At 38.4% G+C, this 20,393-nt stretch overlaps 1 protein-coding gene across 1 annotated transcript; it reads right to left on the bottom strand.

Moving 5' to 3' along the window:
- Positions 1-1,197: 1,197 nt before the first annotated feature.
- On the bottom strand, positions 1,198-15,666 carry LOC127784444 (sulfate transporter 4.1, chloroplastic-like). Its single transcript, XM_052311753.1, has 18 exons — positions 15,444-15,666; positions 15,057-15,362; positions 14,051-14,099; positions 13,750-13,951; positions 11,851-12,019; positions 11,576-11,641; positions 11,347-11,454; positions 10,150-10,257; positions 10,006-10,071; positions 5,937-5,997; positions 5,682-5,809; positions 4,607-4,648; positions 4,174-4,290; positions 4,033-4,084; positions 2,289-2,427; positions 2,104-2,189; positions 1,875-1,951; positions 1,198-1,781 (listed from the first exon to the last, which is right to left on the bottom strand). The coding sequence occupies exons 2-18, from the start codon at positions 15,342-15,344 to the stop codon at positions 1,470-1,472; spliced, it is 2,070 nt and encodes a 689-aa protein (XP_052167713.1). The 5' UTR covers positions 15,345-15,362; positions 15,444-15,666; the 3' UTR covers positions 1,198-1,469.
- Between the last annotated feature and the right edge of the window lie 4,727 nt (positions 15,667-20,393).

Genomic DNA, 20,393 nt, shown 5'->3' with positions numbered 1-20,393 from the left:
CATCGTATGATGTTTCCTGATGCATTTTGTCCTTATTATTTATTGTCATATTCTAAACTGTGTGTTGATGTATTTAGGTAGACAAATATTCTCTTTTTCCAGCTGGCAATGTATCTATGTTTACCTACAGGTATTTACCTCTTCTTTTTTTTTTTGCGTCAATTTGCAGGCTATGCTACTGCTTCCTCTAGGAAACCGTTCTGCACAATTAGAAGAACCTGATATAATATATCAAGTTTGTTCCCAGAGGTGATCTTCTATGCTTTAAATATCTCTCTTCAGTTCTTTTTATCCAATGTACATTACATAGTTTTATTCCTATCAACACTGTAAAAATTAATGATCTAGGTTATATGAAAAAAAGATATCAGAGGTGCCCAAGCTATTCTGCTCCCACAATGGATGCATAATAGGCCACATAATCCATTCATCTTCATCGTTAACAATATTGTCCTAAAATGTCTTACTTAGGGAATTTATTGTATCTATTTTTTTCCTTTGCCTGACAAGATCTTACCCAGGGCCATTGGTTTGATTCTACTTGAGTTAGTCAACATGATAAAAGAACTGTTTGATTTAGAGCCAATGAATGTTCAACTGAATAGCATTGCACAAGTATTGTTTTGATCTAAATGCACTCCTAACAAATTTTGTGGTCCTCATTTTACTATTGTCCAACTACAAATCAGTACACAACATCAATATTAATCTCCTTTAGAGATGTTCATACAGGTCTACAATATTATACTATTGAAAATCTTCTTCAGAGATGTTCCCACAGTATTACCTATGGTCTCCAAGCACCGTTTCTATATAACATCATGAGGACAAAAACATCCAAAATAATTTTTATCCTAATTCACTTTTATAAGTTACCAGTTATTAAGAATCGTCTAAGATGCAAAGTCTAATTGAGGAGACTGGTATAATTCAGCTTACGGTCACAAGCATGCATACCCGTCAAACGCCTTATTCCTTTTATCAAACCAAGCTCAGGCCCATTCATAAAGGATTGAAAGGGAATTGGAGAAAAATTATTCCACGTATATTGAGGTGTGAAATTAATCCTCTTACCCTTATAATCCTTTTCTTTTAGGGATTAACCAAAGAAGCCTTAATAGGGTAAAAACAACTCATACAGATGGAAAGCGGCTGTTATTACATGCCTAGGAAAATGTATATACATAAACTTACAAGTTAAACAAGAATTTTGCGAACATTTCAACTCCTCACGATAGGCAAGCCGCGGCACCGTACAGTACACAGCATATTCTACGTCCTTATGTGTAGATAACCAATGTGTTGGCAGCACATATACTGTCCACTTACAACCCCATCTCAATTCCTCTATATAAAATTGCAAGAGAGTAATAACATATTCCTTTTTTTTCCTTTACACTGTATGCATACATGTACATCAAATATAAACAGGCAGACAGATACTAATAGAAAGGTAGTCGGCCATAATGTTAAACAAGGTTTTGGCGTAGCAACGGTTGAACCTCACTACCTGTACACCCGTCCCCAACCTGTGATTTCCAGAGGTTCTTTAGAAAACTATACCGCTGTTGAACCTTTGGAGTGGTAACGGAGTCAGCTAGGTCCCCTGATGCCTGTGGCGACAGCTTTATGGAACTTGATGATGAGCTCTGCACCTTCTGGAGGCATACTTGCACAGCGTCGTGCACTCGCACGAAGCACCACCCAGTACCAATCATGTCTATGATGCCCGATCTCGAAAGCAGCAGGTGTACCTGCCGGTTTGGGTTCGCTATTGCAATCTGCAACCAATCAGTAGTACTCAATGATTTAATGCCATACCTGTACACATTTGTTTCTACTTTTCACTCGTTCAATTAATTAGAAGTGCCAACCTGGATATGGCGATCCCTGTATTCTTGATACAAGTCCTTGAGAGCCTGAACAGCACTTGAATCGATGTATGTAACAGCTGCATGTTCAGTATTTGTTTATCTTAACTAGTCTAGTAAATCTACTTGATGCTCATGAGTTTCTTAATTGAAAGAAACATTTTTATGCAAACATGATATGACAAAAAAATTAATGTGCCTCATATCATGTAACATAAGAAAAAGATCTTACGGGACATCTCGAGGATCACAAAGTACACTCTTCCGACATCAGGTCCACGGTTTGAATTTGGGAGATTAAGCTCATATTCACGCAACCTGATAAGGGACACAATCAACAAAACATCCATCAGGACATCAGGGTAAGAAAAAAAATTGATAACACAAACTGTTCATACAGATAAAAAAAATATCCACCTGTCTTTTATGTAACTTATGTTGGCAAAGTAGATAGGTGCATCAATTCGAACAACAACTATCCCGTTGTAGGTATAAGCCTCAGGGTATTGCAATCTATTTCGGTACACTGTGGTGCCAGGTAAGCGGCCCAATACGGCTGCACACAGACCATAAAATCTAGTTAAATCAACTGTTATACTCTAATACTATGCAGCAGCTCTGGATATTTCTGTTATCCTATAGAGAACAAAAATAACGGCGACAAAACAATCCATGGCGAGAGAAAAGATATGTCAAAGCGGACTACAAATTTCTTCAAGCACAACCTCCAAACAGTACAAGGGATTATTGAACTCTCAATATGGTTGTCTTGACTTATTTAGACTATCAGATTCCTATCCCACACAAAAATCTACGGCACAAAGAATCACAGCCTCCAATCATCTACTGTGACCTAATTACTTCTAGTTACTTCCTTTGGATGAGTCCCTCATGCAAGTCCTCTTAAGACAGAGCAGGAATCCTCATCCTATGAAGCTATATTTATGAATCATCGTAGAACTCCTTTCATGGTCCTACTTACTAGGACTAGAATTACCTTTTTGCCCTGCAATAATATATCAGAACCTGATACCTAAAAGTTAAAATTCTTGAACATAACAGTTAGAAATAGCAAGTCTATCCAAATCCATGTTGCAGAGGGGTCAAATCAGGTGCATGACAGGGAAATCACCAGAGGCATGCATAAATAGTACATAAGCTGTCATTCACCATGAGGATTGGATTGCAAAGTGCAGTCCTGGTTTCCGTCCCAAGTCGACGGCAATATATCCTGGTTTAGGCAAGGTCGCAGTAGGGCACAAAGAGCAATATGTATGGACGTAGAGCACATGAGGGGGTCAGGAAGAGAGGAGAAGCATGCATACACATGCTCCTGCACCCATGGCATGGCGGCTTCAAAATCTTTGGATAAGATTATTTGGTTATGTATTGATTAGTTACTTTCCTTTAGGGGATTGTTTCTGTCCTTTATCTTTTTAGATCCATTGTTAAGAAGCCCTTTTTTGAGAAGAGAGGTTATCCTGTTGAAAGCAAGAACAATTAACAGAAGGATAGTCCAATCCCTCTGCCTTATGTAAAGAGGGGTACCATCTACCCACAGGTAAAGAGAGTAACTATATTTATGATGCCATATTTTTCATCAAAAAATAGTCGGTATATATTTACATTGTAAATTTCTAAATTACATATGTAATTTTAGTGTATTTACAATGTAAGTCCTAAAATTACATATGTAAGTCTCTAAATTACATATGTAAGTATAATGTAATTATAATGTAAGTGCAATGTAATTTCTATATTTTGCATTGAAAATTACATATATTGATTACTTATGTGAAAGAACGTGCCAACGAGCTACGGTTAAAGCAGTGCTTCGAGCCAATCAAATGCAATTGATGAGACCAATGCCACCGAAAAAAGCGGCGCTCCAGCCAATCAAAGGCTTAGAAAAATTTCGACTGAGAATTGAGAAAAAATATGTCGCCATATTTATAGCAATACCGCAGGTAAATGTAGGACCCTGCTACCTCTCATTTCTACCAATCTATCCTCTTTTCCAAGCTTTAATAATAATAAAGGGGCAAAGCACCAATAGAGGAGCAGGGTGGGATAGAATGGTAGTTTCTTAGTTTGATAAATGATGTTGTGGTATCTATTAAAGTGTGAGTACCCTCAGGTCTAGTATAGCATAATTACTCACCGATATGAGGATTTGCTGACTCATGGATTACAAAGGCCAATGAGAATCCGACCTACGAAGGAAGATGTTACCATCAAAAGAATGCAGAACATTTTGGTATCTTATCCACATGTCAGTAATCAGCAATAAATTTACACTTACCCCAACAAGAACACCAATCTCAATACCAAAAATTAATGTTGTAATGAATGTGATTGCCCATAGAAAGAAATCCTTCTTATCAATACTCCACAAGAAGATAGCCTCCTCGTAGTCTACCTAAATAACGAAAATGTCCATGACAAATCAGATTGACATAGTTTACATCATAAAGTGAGAAAGCTACAAAACAAATTATTGTGACATGTCAGAGAAGAAAGCTCAAGGTGGAGGGTAAAATAAATTAACTATACTTATTTTTTAGGTAAAAGCACTAATATGTAAATTGTTACAATGTTTTTCAATAAAATGTTTAGGTTGGCACAATTTCGTCAGTAGCTTCCTTTGAAAAAAGCACTACATAGGCATCAAGATTGACAGAGCATCTTTTTCGATAAAGGTATTTTGATATATCTGAGAAATAAGATGTCCTTACCAGGCTAGTGACTGCAGAAATAACAATTGCAGCCAAGGCACACTGAAGGAAGAAATATGAAATCAAATTAGTAATGTGTGTAATTACCATAGCTAATAAAATATCTGAGATGGAGTTTTCTGCAGTGCATGTTTAGCACAATAGTACAATGTTTCCAACATAACATTGATTCATTTGGTTACAGGCTTAATGCAACAAATGGGGCTGAAAAGTTGATTTCTGCAATAAAGTTATGTTTTTTATTTGAAGTATCAAGAGTACAAAACTGTGGTTATTTTTAGCTGATAATAGAGGATCTCAAGTAAGACTGCATTTTACTACAATGCCTACCTCATTCTGTCTTGTTAACATTTTACATAGGCCAGTTTCTTTGCTAATTACTCCCTCCGTCCCAAAATATAACAACTTTTAGCTCTCAGGATTTGTCCCAAAATATAACAACTTCTCCACCAACATTCTCTTCTCAACCAATCACAACCCGCCATTCACTTTTCCCACCTACCTCCACTACTCATCCAATCACAACTCCACCATTCACTTTTACCTACTTTCTTAATAACCGTGTCCAACTCTAAAACTTCTTATATTCTGGGACGGAGTACAGACAAAAAAACCAAATTAATGCAGGGGAATGTAGTTATTGTTGCAGTTTCTTAGTAAGTATCTACAGGCATAATCATCAACCAAAATGGAACAGCAAATGCATTTCAAAAAGCAAAACTGTACCTACGTTTGGTACTTAACTGTAAACAACTTGAATATATTAAAAGGTGTGTTATTTATTAACTTTTATACACAAGAGATACTATAAATTAGTTGCAGTAGATCTGCTAAAAGTACAACTTCAAATTAACTTGAACTGTGAAATATACCACAAATACAACAAGGACCTGTTTGCAACACCAAATTTCACATTATTTTCATTAAAATGCAGCAGGAATATGGAAAAACAAATACGACTTCCAGAGCAGTAATTACAAAAAACAAGTTGCAAAAAAGATTCTCAGATGGCAATCTACATGGAACCAATACTTAAAAGGGTGCTGTCAAATAAACAAGACATGTGGAGTCTAACCTGAGGTATATCTGTAAACAAGGGTGTCATAAACAAGAGAGCACCACCAATTATTATGCCCATTATGATTCCAGATAGACCAGTTTTTGCTCCACTTTCATGATTCACAGCTGACCTAGAAAAGGAACCTGAAAGAATAGTACAAAATAATCAGCTTTTTGAAGCTTAGCTCTAGTGAATTAAGAATTTTAATTATGTAATATACAGATAAATAAGCACAGAAATGATCTCTCATTAATATGGTTAGTATTTTACCTGTAGCAGGATATGAAGAGAAAAATGAACCGCATATGTTTGCTATACCAAGCCCAAATAACTGTGACGAACAAAACATAAAAGGAAGGTATGAGTTTGAGCAAATGAAAATATTTGGGAGGAACGAAACACAGTTCCTACTGTATAAGAGTGCCTGACAGTTCTGTGTAAGCAACACACAATATTTGTTTTCAGATCTTCACAAACTCCTAAGTCTTATAAGCATTATACAAAGATGTGCCGGAATAATGGATTGAGACATTTTCCATTATGGAATCAAACAATAACTCAGCCATCAGAAAAAAAAAAACCCATCAAGTTAAACTTTGTGTAGTTTGCAGTTAAGACAGACGTGAGGGACTCAGGGTCAGTAATTTTTTATATTTTAAACCTTTTTAATATAATATTTTAATACTGAACCATCTAAAATTTTATTTCCAACTCTGAACCTTTTGGCCACGCCAAGCTAGCTAGCGTTGCCTATTAACTTTGCCACGCCACATGTATTGGCGTGACAGTACTGCCACGTTGGATTAGATATGACACGTCATCAGTGTTGTCATGTCGCTGTAATTGGCGTTGCAAGCGTGTTCTGCCATACCATTTTCTCTGGCGTGACAAGCTTTGCCACCGGCAGAGACTAATCACATGCATGCTTAAGTACAGGCTGTTGCTTGCTTGCTGCAGTACCGGGGATGTAATTATTGTTGTTACACGATTGAGCTGCTCTTCGTCCGAAGAAAAAAATGAGCTGCTCATTGCTGCTACATGTAACTTGCGTTAGCATGGTGCTGCTACATTTTTCCGTAATCGCTAAATTATAAATCAGAAAAAATAAGAGTACTAATTAATTATGGTGGGATTGAATACTGGTATAACTACTAGCTCTGCTATCATACTGTGTTTTATACATTTAGGATGTGTTCTTATCCATACTTTCCTAACTTTTATTCTCTCTTTTTTCGCATGCACGCTTCCCAAACTACTAAACAATAAGCCATTTTTTAAAAAAAAAACATATATAGGAGTTTTTAAAAATATCATATTAATTCATTTTTATTTTTATAGCTGATACTACCTCCGTCCCAAAATATAGCAACCTAGGAGCAGAATATAGCAACCTAGGATGGGATGAGACCCATCCTAGGACAACGAATCTGGACATTCTGGGACGGAGGGAGTATTTAATTAATTGTGCGCTAATAAACCATCATATAAATTTTGATGCTATTTAAAATACCAATAATTTGATAGGATAAAATTTGGCTTCGAACAAAAAAGGCCCTTCGCACTTGCATGTATAACAAGCTAGATCAATTCGACTTGCTAATTTTAACGAGCTAAAAGTTTGGCTCAGATCGTGAAATAACTAACTAATCTCATCAACAAGTTTTAACTTATTTATATCAGCTTAAAAATATTAATATTTACCAATTTATCACATGTTCACACGATATTACACACTAACTCACTTAAATACAAGTGGTGGAAATGTAGCAACTTTTAGCTTTAAAAAAGAGTAATTGCCTAGGTGGTCACCGGGAGAAGACAGTACGCATAAAAAGATATACTACCTCCATTTTTTATCAAGCTAATGAGCTAAAAGCCCATACCAGCTTGGGAGTAAGTTTTTGCAATATTGCTGTACACATAATAGCCAAAGGAAAGCGACAAGCAGAATATATAAAAGCAGCTAATATGACTGTATGGGCCAATTGAACAAAAGCAGTGCCAAGGAAATGTAGCAGAGGGCACAAGCAGCTCACGAAGTCACGCAACAGCAATAAGCAAGGAACAACACGTGGTACAGGTACAGTGAAGCAGCAGCCAAGCCGTTCACGAAGCTTAAGCATGCGCCACTCCATCGGCAAGCTTGTCACGCCAGAGAAAATGGCATGGCAGAACACAATTGCAACACCAATTACAGTGGCGTGGTAACACTGATGACGTGTTATGTATAATACAATGTGGCAGTACTGCCACGCCAATATACATGTGGCATGGCAAAGTTAATAGGCAACGCCAGCTAGCTTGGTGTGGCCAAAAGGTTCACATTTGAAAATAAAATTTTAGATGGTTTAGTATTAAAATATTATATTAAAAAGGTATAAAATATAAAAAAATTCCTCAGGGTCACAGACACACTGACTTTTACATAACATCTTTTGGCGTTCTCCCTCCTTTTCATATTATAAGATGTTTTGACTTTTTTTTCCTAGTCAATCTTTAAGTTTTACCAAGTTTCTTTACTATTATAAAAATTGAAGATGTTTACACCAAAATTTTGGTACATCATCTTTGAGTTGGTTCAATGTCACCTATGTCCAATTCGACGTGACTCTAGAATAACTATTATACACCCCCTTCCCAGCCCAACCCCTCCCCCTCCCCCTCCCAGTCCAACCCACACCATCCCACCGCCCTGACCCGCGCGCATCCCCGACTAGCGTCTTTTTTTCTCTCCTTTATTTTTTCTATTTCTCCTTTTCTTTTCTCACGATCATTCTATCCTCTTCCTCTCCTTCCAATCTCTTCCTTTTCTCCTTTTTTCCTTTTTTTTCTCTTCCAAATTTCTCTCATAAATATTTTCCTTTTGAAATTATCATTAAGGTGTGCATGCGGCAAGTTTGTTACTTTGCAAATGCTTTCCATCTACAGGTAAAAAACTTTCACTAATTGAACAATCAAAATTTCAATCTTTGGTCGATGACGTTTAGCAAAATACACGTGTCAACTTATGGAATAGCCACCCGATCGATTTGTGAGACTATGGAAAGATGTACATAAAGGATTCTTCGTGTGATGACACATGAAGCGAGTGTAACCGGGTTCAATACTACATATGATTTTTGACTTTGTTTTGCCATTGTTTTGTTTGACTTGTTTCGGTTTGTCGTTTAAATTGACAGAGTTTATCAATTGTGAAAAATGTCTTCACCTGTTAAAACACACAAGCATTTTTGCTAGTATAGAAAAACATAGCAACATTTTCAACACCAAACAAACATGTCATCAAAATATATTCAATATTAAATTTAGTGAAACTAATTTAGCGTTATAAATGTTACTAAAATTTTGTATAAAGTTAATCAAACTGAAAGAAGTTTGGCTAGTAAAAAAGTCAAAGCGTCTTATAATATAAAACATAGGGAGTAACTTGTTTGTTGTTCTTAAATTTCAAATGCTCTAAAAAGATTTAAATATAAACTATAAGATGATAAAAAAGGATTTGGTGCACAATTACTACCATAGTTATTAGAACCGGACCGGACCGGCTGTCCAACCAGAAAAAACCGAAACCAGGGCGCCGGCCGGTCCGGTTCATCTAAAAGATCGCTGTGCAATCAAATCGGCAAGAACTCGGTTGAACCGGGCGGTTTTCCAAAGAACCGGACAAAAACCGGAGCTGGTTGAACTGCTGGAACGGCGTCACGTGGAGGAAACAGAAGCGCGCAGGTTGCAGCCTTGCAGGTGCGTCACGTGGAGTTAGAAAATAGGGAAAAATGATGTAGTACTTGTGAATCGAACCCAAAACCTCCATGTCACCGCATAAAGCATCAATCACCAGGCTATGAGCCAAGATGTGATAATAGTATAATACAAATCTATTTGAACCGCAATAAACCGCCGGTTGGACCGGTCCAACCAATAAACCAGTGAACCGAGTTTATTACCGGTTCGAGCACCGGTCCGGTCTTAATAACTATGATTACTACTCCATTTCTCGGTGCACTAACTATTCATATAATTAATATGCAATTTACATACTAACCGTTAGTCTACTAATAACTATCCTTAGTCTGCAAATTGTCACCTCTCTAAGATAATGTGCATGAAAAATCATTGTGTAATTTTATAACATGATCAATATGTAAAGAATATTTAATAAATTTGGTTATGCATGTAGAAGAGGTCTACTAATTATGACCTCCTCTAAGATATTGTGCATGGAACCTATTATTTATACCACATAACATGAATATATAAAGAGATTGTTTTTGTGACAATAAATGGGGAGCAGCTTGCCCCAACATGAATTCAATGCATTAGTTAATGATTTACAACTAACCTCCTTATTGGGGTCCAACTCATAGCCATTCTTCGCAGCCAAAGCTTTAGCAATACCAACAGATTCCTAAAATTGTATGATACAAATGGTGAATAACACTAAAGCAAGTAAAAAGGACTAATACATACTAGATTTATTGTTTACCAAAATGGCGACACCAGTGATAAGTACTGCAGTTGGCATTAGGGACATCAGATGCTCAAATCCTCGAGGAATGGAGAATTTGGGAAGACCTTGCGGTATTTCACCTACCTAAGCACTCAAGAAATAGAGGATTACATAAAGTATAGTTTTTCCTGACAGACAAATTATGGTCAACCGACAGAACAAAACAACCTAATTCTGCGTTCTTCTAAAATGGAAATCATTTAAATGTTGAATATATATGTTTATCAAAAAAGGTAACTAAATACAAAGAACAACTAAAATATATCTTATACGCACATTTGAATATAAGAAGCATCAATGCATCATATAACAAAAAAAAAGAGTCAAATGATAATGAAAAACATTCTTTTGTGGGTGTTGATAATGTAGCAAACACTACCATGAACTGCAGTAATATGCTTAGGAGTTTACCTTCAAGAATAATAGTATCTACTTTTTTATAACGAAGAATAATAATACCTATTGCATAGTTATTCCCAAGACATATCGATAGTTTCGTTGATTGGTATGAGTTCGATTAATTAGGAACATATCCGTTTGGTTAGCAACTAAAGAAATGGTTTGTTAAGGATGTAGAGATTGTATTATTAGGGGGTAAGCTGCTCACGGATTCACGTGAATAGTACCCATGCTACTGTAGCTCAGAAACCCTCCTTATAAAAAGGTCCCATGTAACCCACTACCAATTAAGCAATAAATAATCATAAAGCTAGGTCTAGCTTGATAAGAGTCTATGGACAACTGGGACAAGCTCGGTGCTGACAAGAGAGATCCCGCCTTTATCCCGATCTTCGGACAATACCTTATCCATGAATGAATGTCTATAACAATTCAATTTACGAACAAAGTAAAGCTCTAAACTAGAGAACCATAGCTAAGAGACTATTGTACCACAATTAATAAGATTTACTTATACTTGTTCATTCAATAACAACGAATCAAGTAATTCCATTGGAAAAAGCAACCACAACTTTTTAGTGTAAATAATATTCTAAGGGATAAGGGAGAAAAGATTGGTAAGTGTAGTATAATAACCCACTTCATAGACATAAATTCATAGAAGTAGATAATGTTGTGATCAGAGTAAATTTCTTATTATAAAGTACTTCCATTGCTCATATTTTGTAACATCTAAGAGTAAGAAATATAAAGAATAATGTAGGTGTTTCTTACCACTGATATGGAAGATGGATGGAAAATTTTCACAAAAATTGTTCCAAACACAACTGCTGTAAGGGGACCAGAAGCTCTTAGGAAACGCAGTCTTTTATTCGATTTTCCCTGAAAAAAGTTTCGCTTCTCAAGGTAAAAAAAAATAGAAGTCTCCCCTTGATTGTAATGTTTCCAGAAAAAAAAAATAACAGAAGAACCATACTGATAAAGAAAGAAATTAAAAACTCACTAGATTTTTCATTATGAGAAGAATAACAAAAAAACTTGATCCCATTACAAATGGTGGCCAGGAGAACTGCAAAATGGAACTGCTATATTAAGTTAGTGAAAAATATGTAGTTCAAATACCAAAAAGCGTATTATGATCTGACAGAAACATTTCAAATTATGTATGCTTTTTACCTGAAGAATTGGATTACATTGGAACATGCACTGTGCATAGAAAAATTTAAATGGGAAAATAAACAGTCTATAAGCTGATCGTACAGATACAGCAAAGCCCACCTGATCTATTCCTCCAATTATACTCTCAATAAGTGGTATAATTTTGCTGCTTCTCGTAACGCTGTAGCCCAAGAAATACTTGATCTGTGACAGACCAATTACAATAGCTGAAGCAGTAGTGAAGCCAGATATGACAGAATGGCTAATAAATCGAATAAGCCAACCGAGCCTGTAAATAAGAACACATATCATTGGTAACATAACTATAGTAAAAATTAAGCATATCTAAATGATTTTGGTTTTGCCCCCTAAAACTTAGAAGATAGTTTGAAGTGTGCAAACATGGAAGAGCATGAATATGTTACTAGCTAATGCCCCATCCAAGTACCTGTCCGCTATGTGACCAAGAGGAGGAAACCATTCAACATATTTTGATAGGTTGTGTCTTCTCACGACAAGTTTAGTATCTCCTCTTTCATCGGCTTGGTCGGACAGATCTTTCACCACAACCAGAGGATGGTTGTTTTTGTGAATGGTGGCTAAAGATCATTTCTCCGGTTCAAAGCACTGGAAGTGTGATCTGAATTCGCTCATTACTTTGGGAGTGTGGCTGATTTGGAAGCACCGAAATTATTGTGTTTAACAGAGTCTCTCCATATGTGCAGTTGTTTCTTAGGCAGGTTTTGGAGGATGGGCTTTGTGGTGTTTAGCAGGACCTAGGGGCTTGGCCCAGTTGGAGGTAGCAGGTGGCTAGAATTTTTTTGGTGTTTTTGGTCACGTCCTCTTGGTTTTGGAGGATTTTGGTGTTATTTTCCTTTCCTTTTCCATCACCACAGCAGTGGGTGTCTTAAATATTTAAATCTAATGCAGTGATACACAATTCTCTTGCGTATTTGAGAAAAATAACGGTACTAGCTAAATGTACATAGGTTCGCTAAATGTTCACATACATTTTTGAAAATTCATTCACACACTACATATATACAGATGAAATTTTAAACGTTGTTAAAGACAAATAGAATTACACCGTAGCGTTTAGTATGGGCATATTACTAGTATATACACAACAATTCAATCATCTTAGACCTTTTTGTATTAAATTATGATCTTGAAGGACAAATAAGAAAAGAAAAACAACATATGGAAAGTCCAGTGTGTAATCATAATGAATCCAGGGAGCAATTTGCAGAAAATGAAATTGATGAGGTAATGGTGGTGCCAGTGCCTTCATTTTAGGAAGTATAGAATCTATAGATGCATACGCACAAACTTTTAATGTTCAATCCAATCATTTTCTTGAGAATATAAAATACAAGAAATACATACATGGTAATGTTTTTCGGTGCACTACAACAGCGATGAATTGGGCCACAGAATTAGCATGTGTGCATAACATAAGGACACGACAGTTGTTCAGTGCATCATGAAATAGTCATGAAATCCTCAAAAATATCTGGTTGTGATATATCAGCTTTTCCTATGAACGTTTGCTGCTTTTGTATTGGCACACATGACTGTTAGACAACAAATTTGTTTATGTGAGCCCCAAAAAAACAGAGCCCCACAAGAGCAGAACACCTTTGTACCCATGAAATGATCCTAGTATCACTCTAAAAGTAGCAGGACCTATATACTGTTGCCCTCTACATGAACTTCATGATCACTTTCCATGAACATATGGGATAACAAGTTATAGCTATAGCTTTAGTAAAAAATCTTGTAAAGGATATATCATCAGAACATGGTGAAAAGCATAAGGATATGCGGCTGGTGGTCCAAAATTTTAAGCTATAGTCATAGCTATAATGCTGAGACAATAAAGCATTTGTCTTGAATATTCATAAGTGTAAAATTCCAAAGGAATATGTGTAGATGTGTCCATACTTCTTAAATTATGTCCTATCTACTGTAAAATGACTTAAAAAAGAACAACAGCTACCCAGAGTAGAATAGAATTACCTTAGCAATCCCATCAAGCATTCTAATACACCAACCATGAATGCCAATAATATGGCTAATTCTGTGTACAGCTCACTAGATGAATCAACAATACCACCGAGGACATTAGAAACTAGAAGAGAGACAAGAGCCACTGGACCCACTGCCAACTGTCTCGATGAGCCAAAAATTGCATAGACAAATAGCGGGACAAAGCCTGTGTCTGTTCAGCCATGGAAATAGCATACTAACGATTAAGCGCAAAGACATACAAATATAAAAAACTACAAAGACAGGAGTTGCAAAAGATATAAATACTTACATAACCCATATATTGGGTGAAGCCCAGCCAACTTTGCATATGACATTGCCTACAATACAATGCTAATTATTAATATTTTCATTTCTGGCATTTTTTGGTTATTATTTTCAGGACTTCGACCATTGCATATTTGTATCGGAAGACTTTTAAAAAGTTTCGACAGACTTAAGATAAAATTCAGATGACTGGACTATCAAGTGTCAACTGTCAAAGATGTTGACATTCTCATGCACCAAAGTTCATGAATAGAAATGAAATTGTTGAACAAATGTGTCCCAAAATAAGGCTAATTTATGTTCTCCATTTGGCAAATTCAGCCTATGTGAAGGATATACACCAGTTTGCAACTTATTAAGCAGAAACACCAGAAAAGATGTCCAGAAAATTCAGTATTTGTCAGAAGGCAAACCAACCTAAGTCCTCAAACTGCAATTTGCAATGGTGTTAACAGAAGGGGTAGCCGAATGATATGTAAGCAAGCTACATGTTCGATAGAGCTTTCCATCTATAGCTGAATGCATTGCTGAAAATAACTCCATATATGGAAATTGGGATTATCTTATTCCGGGCCAGCATGAAAAGATGGTTGGATCCACTAAATAATAGCGCCGTGTGCAATAGACCATTTTTAGGAGACGAATTGGCACTCATCCATTCTATACTTCAATAATCCAGTCATACTACAGTTGACATAATTAGATCTTAGAACTAGCGACCACCAAGCAGTAAACTGTAATAACTTCAAAAAACAATTATGTAATTGTTCCTGGCGATATGATGACAAACTAACTAGACAAGCAAGAGAATAACCTGGAGATTAACATGTTCAATCAGTAGCCAAAAAATCAGGTAATTACAAGGACATTCTACATCATGTTTCGAGGCAATGAGTTTTGAAATTAACAAATATAACCATATCTTTCCCGTTTGATAACCAGGATTAGGAACAGTTGAAGCCGTGCATAGCAATACGAAATGTTGCGAATCACGAGGGTAAAGAATGTACTTGGGGCACGAGCATGACGCCGACGGTGATGCCAGCGGCGAGGTCGGCCTGCAGATCCTCCTTCAACCTGTACGTCCGCATCCACGACAAGCAGGGCAGAGCCGCCTCCGCCCAATCCCGCGGCCCCATTCCCCGCGCCTTCACCATCACCACGGACCACCACGACGGCGAGGACCCAGCGACCGCCTCCTGTGGATGCCGCAGTGGTATAACCCGCACCGACCTGCCCCCACCACCCGCCACGACGCCGAGCTCGCCGGAGCTCGCCGACGCGTAGGACTTCTCCATTAAATCGGAGGCCGCCTCCTTGCAACCAAACGATTCGAGTTCAGACGAACAGTAAACCCCAAATAAAACAAAACGTTTAGTCTCGGTCTCATTGCTCACCGGGACCGGCGGCCACCGCAGCGGCGGAGGTGCGAGCAAGACGACTGTGGGTAGTCGAGGAGGCGGGCGCCCGTGGACGGGATGCGGCGACGCGCGGCAGCGGGATGAGTGCGTCGGCGAGCCGCGCGGCGGAAGTACGCAGGAGGGGAATGGACGGAATGGTCTCTCTTTCTTTCTGCGCTAGCCTACTAGTCGAATGCTGAGGGGTAAACTGATGATCCGACGGTCCTGGATGAGCAATGATTCCCAGCCTGAGGCTGACGCATCACGTTGATGTAACTGGACGGGAATTGCGGATGAGTGCACGCTGACCGGCAAGATGGCGATGTACATGGATGGAATGCTGGCACCGGTCCATTGGTTTGATTGTGGACAGAAAAGAAGTAAAGGTCTCATCTTATGTGATGATGCAGATCGTGTAAATAAATTATTCCCTCGTTTTCCAATAGAATTATATGCACCGGTCCGTTGAATTTTCTGTAATATTATACCCTCTCCATTCACTTTTGATCAACATATACTACTGTTTTACACCTAAATTTGATACCTATGAACGAAATACGGAAAAATACTAAAGTTTTGAAAGCGTCGGGTTTCCTTCACGGGCCGGTCCGACCACAAGTGTATGTCCGGTCTGAGCCGGTCTGACCGCAGGCATGTGGCCGGTCAGACCGGTAGAGTCTGCGTCCGAGGCGAATTTCATTGGTTCTCAGGTTTTCTTGCTCGGTAAGGGATGTTTCGGGTTTTCATTGGTTTCTATACTGAGTTGAACGTGGAGGAGGACTTGTAGGAGGCAAGATCAACCCCTTTATAAGGGTCAAGGCTGGTTCGACCCCAATCCCCAACAATCTGTTCTTTTACTTTTACTTTTCAACTATGTCCATCTTTGTCGGTTTGCGCCATAAACCGTCCGTCGTCGCTGCGAGAGTACGATTACCCCTTTGTAGGTTTGTTCCGTAAACCTTTCGTTTGCCCACGAGACAGGTAGTTATCCTCGTATCGATCTAAATCGGCCTATTTTGATCTCTAAATCGACTCTGCTAGCCGGTTTAGCTTTTTCTACGGAACCCATCTCGATTTGGCCTTTGGCGAGATCGGGGTGATTGACGACTCCATATCACCGCAAGGCGTTTAGGTGTCCCAAATGTGTTTATCTTCTTGCCAAAAAAAAATTGCCAACAACTACATAATGAAGCATCTGTTTCATTTGCTCTTCCTGAAACAACAACATACCTTCACTGATGCGCACTAAATGGAATATTGGATGCTTTTTTTCCTCGGTCTTGATTCACTTCTCTTATATATAAGCTGATCAAAAGTGAATGGAGAGAGTGTAAGTATGTTGGTCGTCTCATTAAAAAAATATGTAATTACTCTTTTACTCTGTTTTATTATGAAGTATAATTTAAGCATGATTTATATTTTTCATATTTAAAATTTTTTGGACAAGTCAAACATACTATTAAAAAAATAGAGGGGCCATCTTCGAAAAAACATAGAAAGTAATGGGGAATGCGTAGCAGACCACCTGATTCACATCTAAAAACTATTCCATAATGAAAGAAAAGGTTAGTAGGATCGTTGGACCATCTCTTCAAAAAAAAAAAAAAGGATCGTTGGACCAGCCATCTATTTTTTCAATAGTTACTTGTGCGAGAAAATTAGAAATCTCTCTCCTATAATAAGTGGAGTACGGGTCGCAACCTATCCTTCTCATTGTGCCGATAGTCGATTAATTATTTTCCTTTCAACCATTAATGCCTATCATATAATTAGCTTTTCGCTGATAAAGACAATATTATCCTTTCGCATAATCCTTTTGCTATGAGTAGTTTTCAGTGACAACTACCCTCATGTTGGCACGTAATAAGGAAACTATGGTGCACAGTAGAGGAAAATATTATTGTCTTATTCCGTTATCACCGGTTCCCACTTCTGGATCGTCATTTATATATACTAGTTGATACCCCGCGCTTTTACCGTGGGATATGTGGATGAATGCATATTATACATTATAGAATGATAGATGTACATGTTTAAATAATGTGAAAATGATGTGGAGATAATGATTTGACATTGATTGTATGTTGAATTCTAAAAATACAACAAAATTGTAAATAATATGTTATATTTGTTTGATATTAAAAATGCTCTAGGTAATAATTATTAGTGGGTAATGATATGGTACACTTGCAAGTGATTTAAATACTCTATGTAATAATTGCTAGTGGGTGATGATGTATCACACTTACATTGAGATTTAGAAGTTAGTGGACATCAACTTTACAGTAAGATATAATTCCCTCCATTTCATATTATAATGCACTTTGACTTTCCTTTTAAGTCAAGCTTCTATAAGGCTTGACCAAGATTATAGAAAAATAGAGTAACTCTTATAACACCGAATTTGTTCCGTTAAACCTAATAGTGAATATATTTCAATAGTATGTTTGTTTGGCGTTAAAAATGTTGCTACGATTTTATATAAACTTAGTCAAACATAAAGATGTTCGACTTAGAAAAATGTCATAGTGTCTCATAATATAAAATAGAGGGAGTATTGTGTAAACTGTAACCATCGTTTGTCTATGCAAAAGAAAACTGATGGTGTTATTTGTGCATTATAGGATAGAAAAGGTTTGTATAATGTATGTGAAGTGTTACGCTTACCAAGGTAAATATACGGTACAAATCCCAACTTGGGTGAAAACTCGTGTAATGAAAGTGAATCTAGCCCTAAGTTCTGCATGAACGACATTAATATCCGCTTGCTCGTTAACCATCTCTTCTTCACACTAACCATCATCCTTGGTCTCACTTGCAGATTTCCATTCACCCATCTCATTCACAAGCATGGTTCTTCGACTAGGGCACTCAGCAGCAATGTGGCCACGACCTTAGCATTTGTGACACACAATATCGCGGCTACGGGACGAGGATTTTGCTATAGGTGTAGCAAGCCGACGAGACTCATTGCGTGTAGCTGGAGAAGATGCCGAAGATGGTTGTAGCTTGGCTATAGCAGCTAGTGGAGAGGCTCGTGTGGAGGCTCTCTGAGAACGAGTGCCAACAAAAGTGATAGTTTGTTGCGTGCGATGCCATAGGACTGCATTGGAGCAGCCACTAGAGGACCAATTATGCCGTTCTTATTGAATGTACCTTTCCGTATGTTGGGCTTGATCAAGAAGATCTTGCAAAAGTGTTGAATAAACATCTCCAAAAAATCAGAAATTTCATCATTGAGACCATGCAAAAATCTTGTCATTTTCGACTCATCTTCTTTAATGTGAGCACGGATCAAGAGCAACTCCATTTCCTTGTAATACTCATCCACTGTATGAGTCCCTTGACACAACAATTGTAGCCTATTGTTGACGATCCTTAAGTACCAATTCGACCATCGATTCCTACATAATAGCAAATAGAAGAATATAAAATGGAATACCAAACTTAGAGGTAGTGGTTGCTACTAACTATTTCCACAAGTCTTAGTGAATATTTGTATGCAGGTGAAATATGGATGAAAACCACCCACCATGTGACAAAATACACCTCCGTACAATCGGACGTGTTTACACGGAATGGAGACCCCACATGTCAATCAAAACCACCTAAAATTGAGCACAACCATGGTACAGCATATTGAGGGCCCACCAGACAGCCTCTCCCAGCCGAAGGAGTGGCCGGGAGGTGGGCTAGAAGTTCGACCGAACCACAAGGTCGCCTGAGCCGACTTCGGCCCCTCTCACCATCTGCTTCCACGTGTAGGCTCCTAATGACTCTCCTGAGAGATGTGTAACACATTTGGCATGTTGAGTCTGAACAATATCTGCTTTGCTCATTATTCGGCATTGTGTATTTTATATCGATTGGTGTCAATTTGTGACCATGGGCACATTGAGGTGTGTGTGGCTATTTATGCATGTATGGATCCGACTCATCCAAAATTATGTGGCGGTCACAAATTGCACTGGACAGTATAAATTTCGAGCGCCCACAACCCGCCCCTACGGGGCCAGGGATAGTGCATCCATGGATTGAACGGGGCAGAGCCCATAAGTTATGCGGGGTGAGGGATCAATTTTCACCCGCAAATGACCAATGGGGCCCTGGTTGTAGAAAGCCCATAAAAAGTCTAGTCATTGTTGGTATTTCTTAACCTCACAGATAGAATCTGCAAGCTCACGGAAAATACCAATGTAGCACTTCACCCGGGAGTATTCTAAGGTATCGATTTCCACAGGGAACGTGTGTGTCAGCTCTTCACTAGTTCATCCAAGGACACGAAGCTACGGATAGGCAAAAGGATAGAGAGGTTTCACCGGTAAGAAACTATGTCTACAGAAAGCTGAACTTTAATCCTAATGTGGTACTTCGGGCACTGGCCAACTCGCTGCTCCCAGATATCGCTCTACTGTGCACCCGGACAGGGAGGACTTCAGTGATATTGAGTGCTGTCACCACCTCTACACCCACCTCACACCTACTGTGGGATGCGGAGCAAACACCAGAAATTAACTACCTAGACACCGTGTCTAAGCAATTAATAACTTGATGTGACCATGGCTACAATGGATACAACCGTTCCTCACATCATGGATGAACAAGAAGATATCATGATCAAGTCCTACAAGTGCTGGAATCCGATTCGGCCACCTGCTACACTGCTGGTTTCGAACGGCCGCCTAATCTGTATACGACCTCCGTTTTCAGCCCGTGAGTACTTGATGGAAAGCTCTTGGAGTCCTCTTTCCAATGAATCCAGCCTCATCTCCGAATTCCATCTCAGACGGCCGCAATTGAAGAAACAAGGTGCTGTCTCACCTATATTGGGCCAATGGGCTTGTAACTTCGTTTGGGACCCCGGCCCAAGTGGAGCCCATGTGGGGTGCACCCCAACCTGGTGGAGCACGACCCTAGGGCACCCTTGGTCGCCCTCCCTCCCCTATA

Source organism: Oryza glaberrima, chromosome 9 (assembly GCF_000147395.1).
Source record: "Oryza glaberrima chromosome 9, OglaRS2, whole genome shotgun sequence".
Taxonomy (NCBI): domain Eukaryota; kingdom Viridiplantae; phylum Streptophyta; class Magnoliopsida; order Poales; family Poaceae; genus Oryza; species Oryza glaberrima.
Note: the sequence above shows the minus strand (reverse complement) of the source record. Positions and strands in the feature narration are given on the sequence as shown.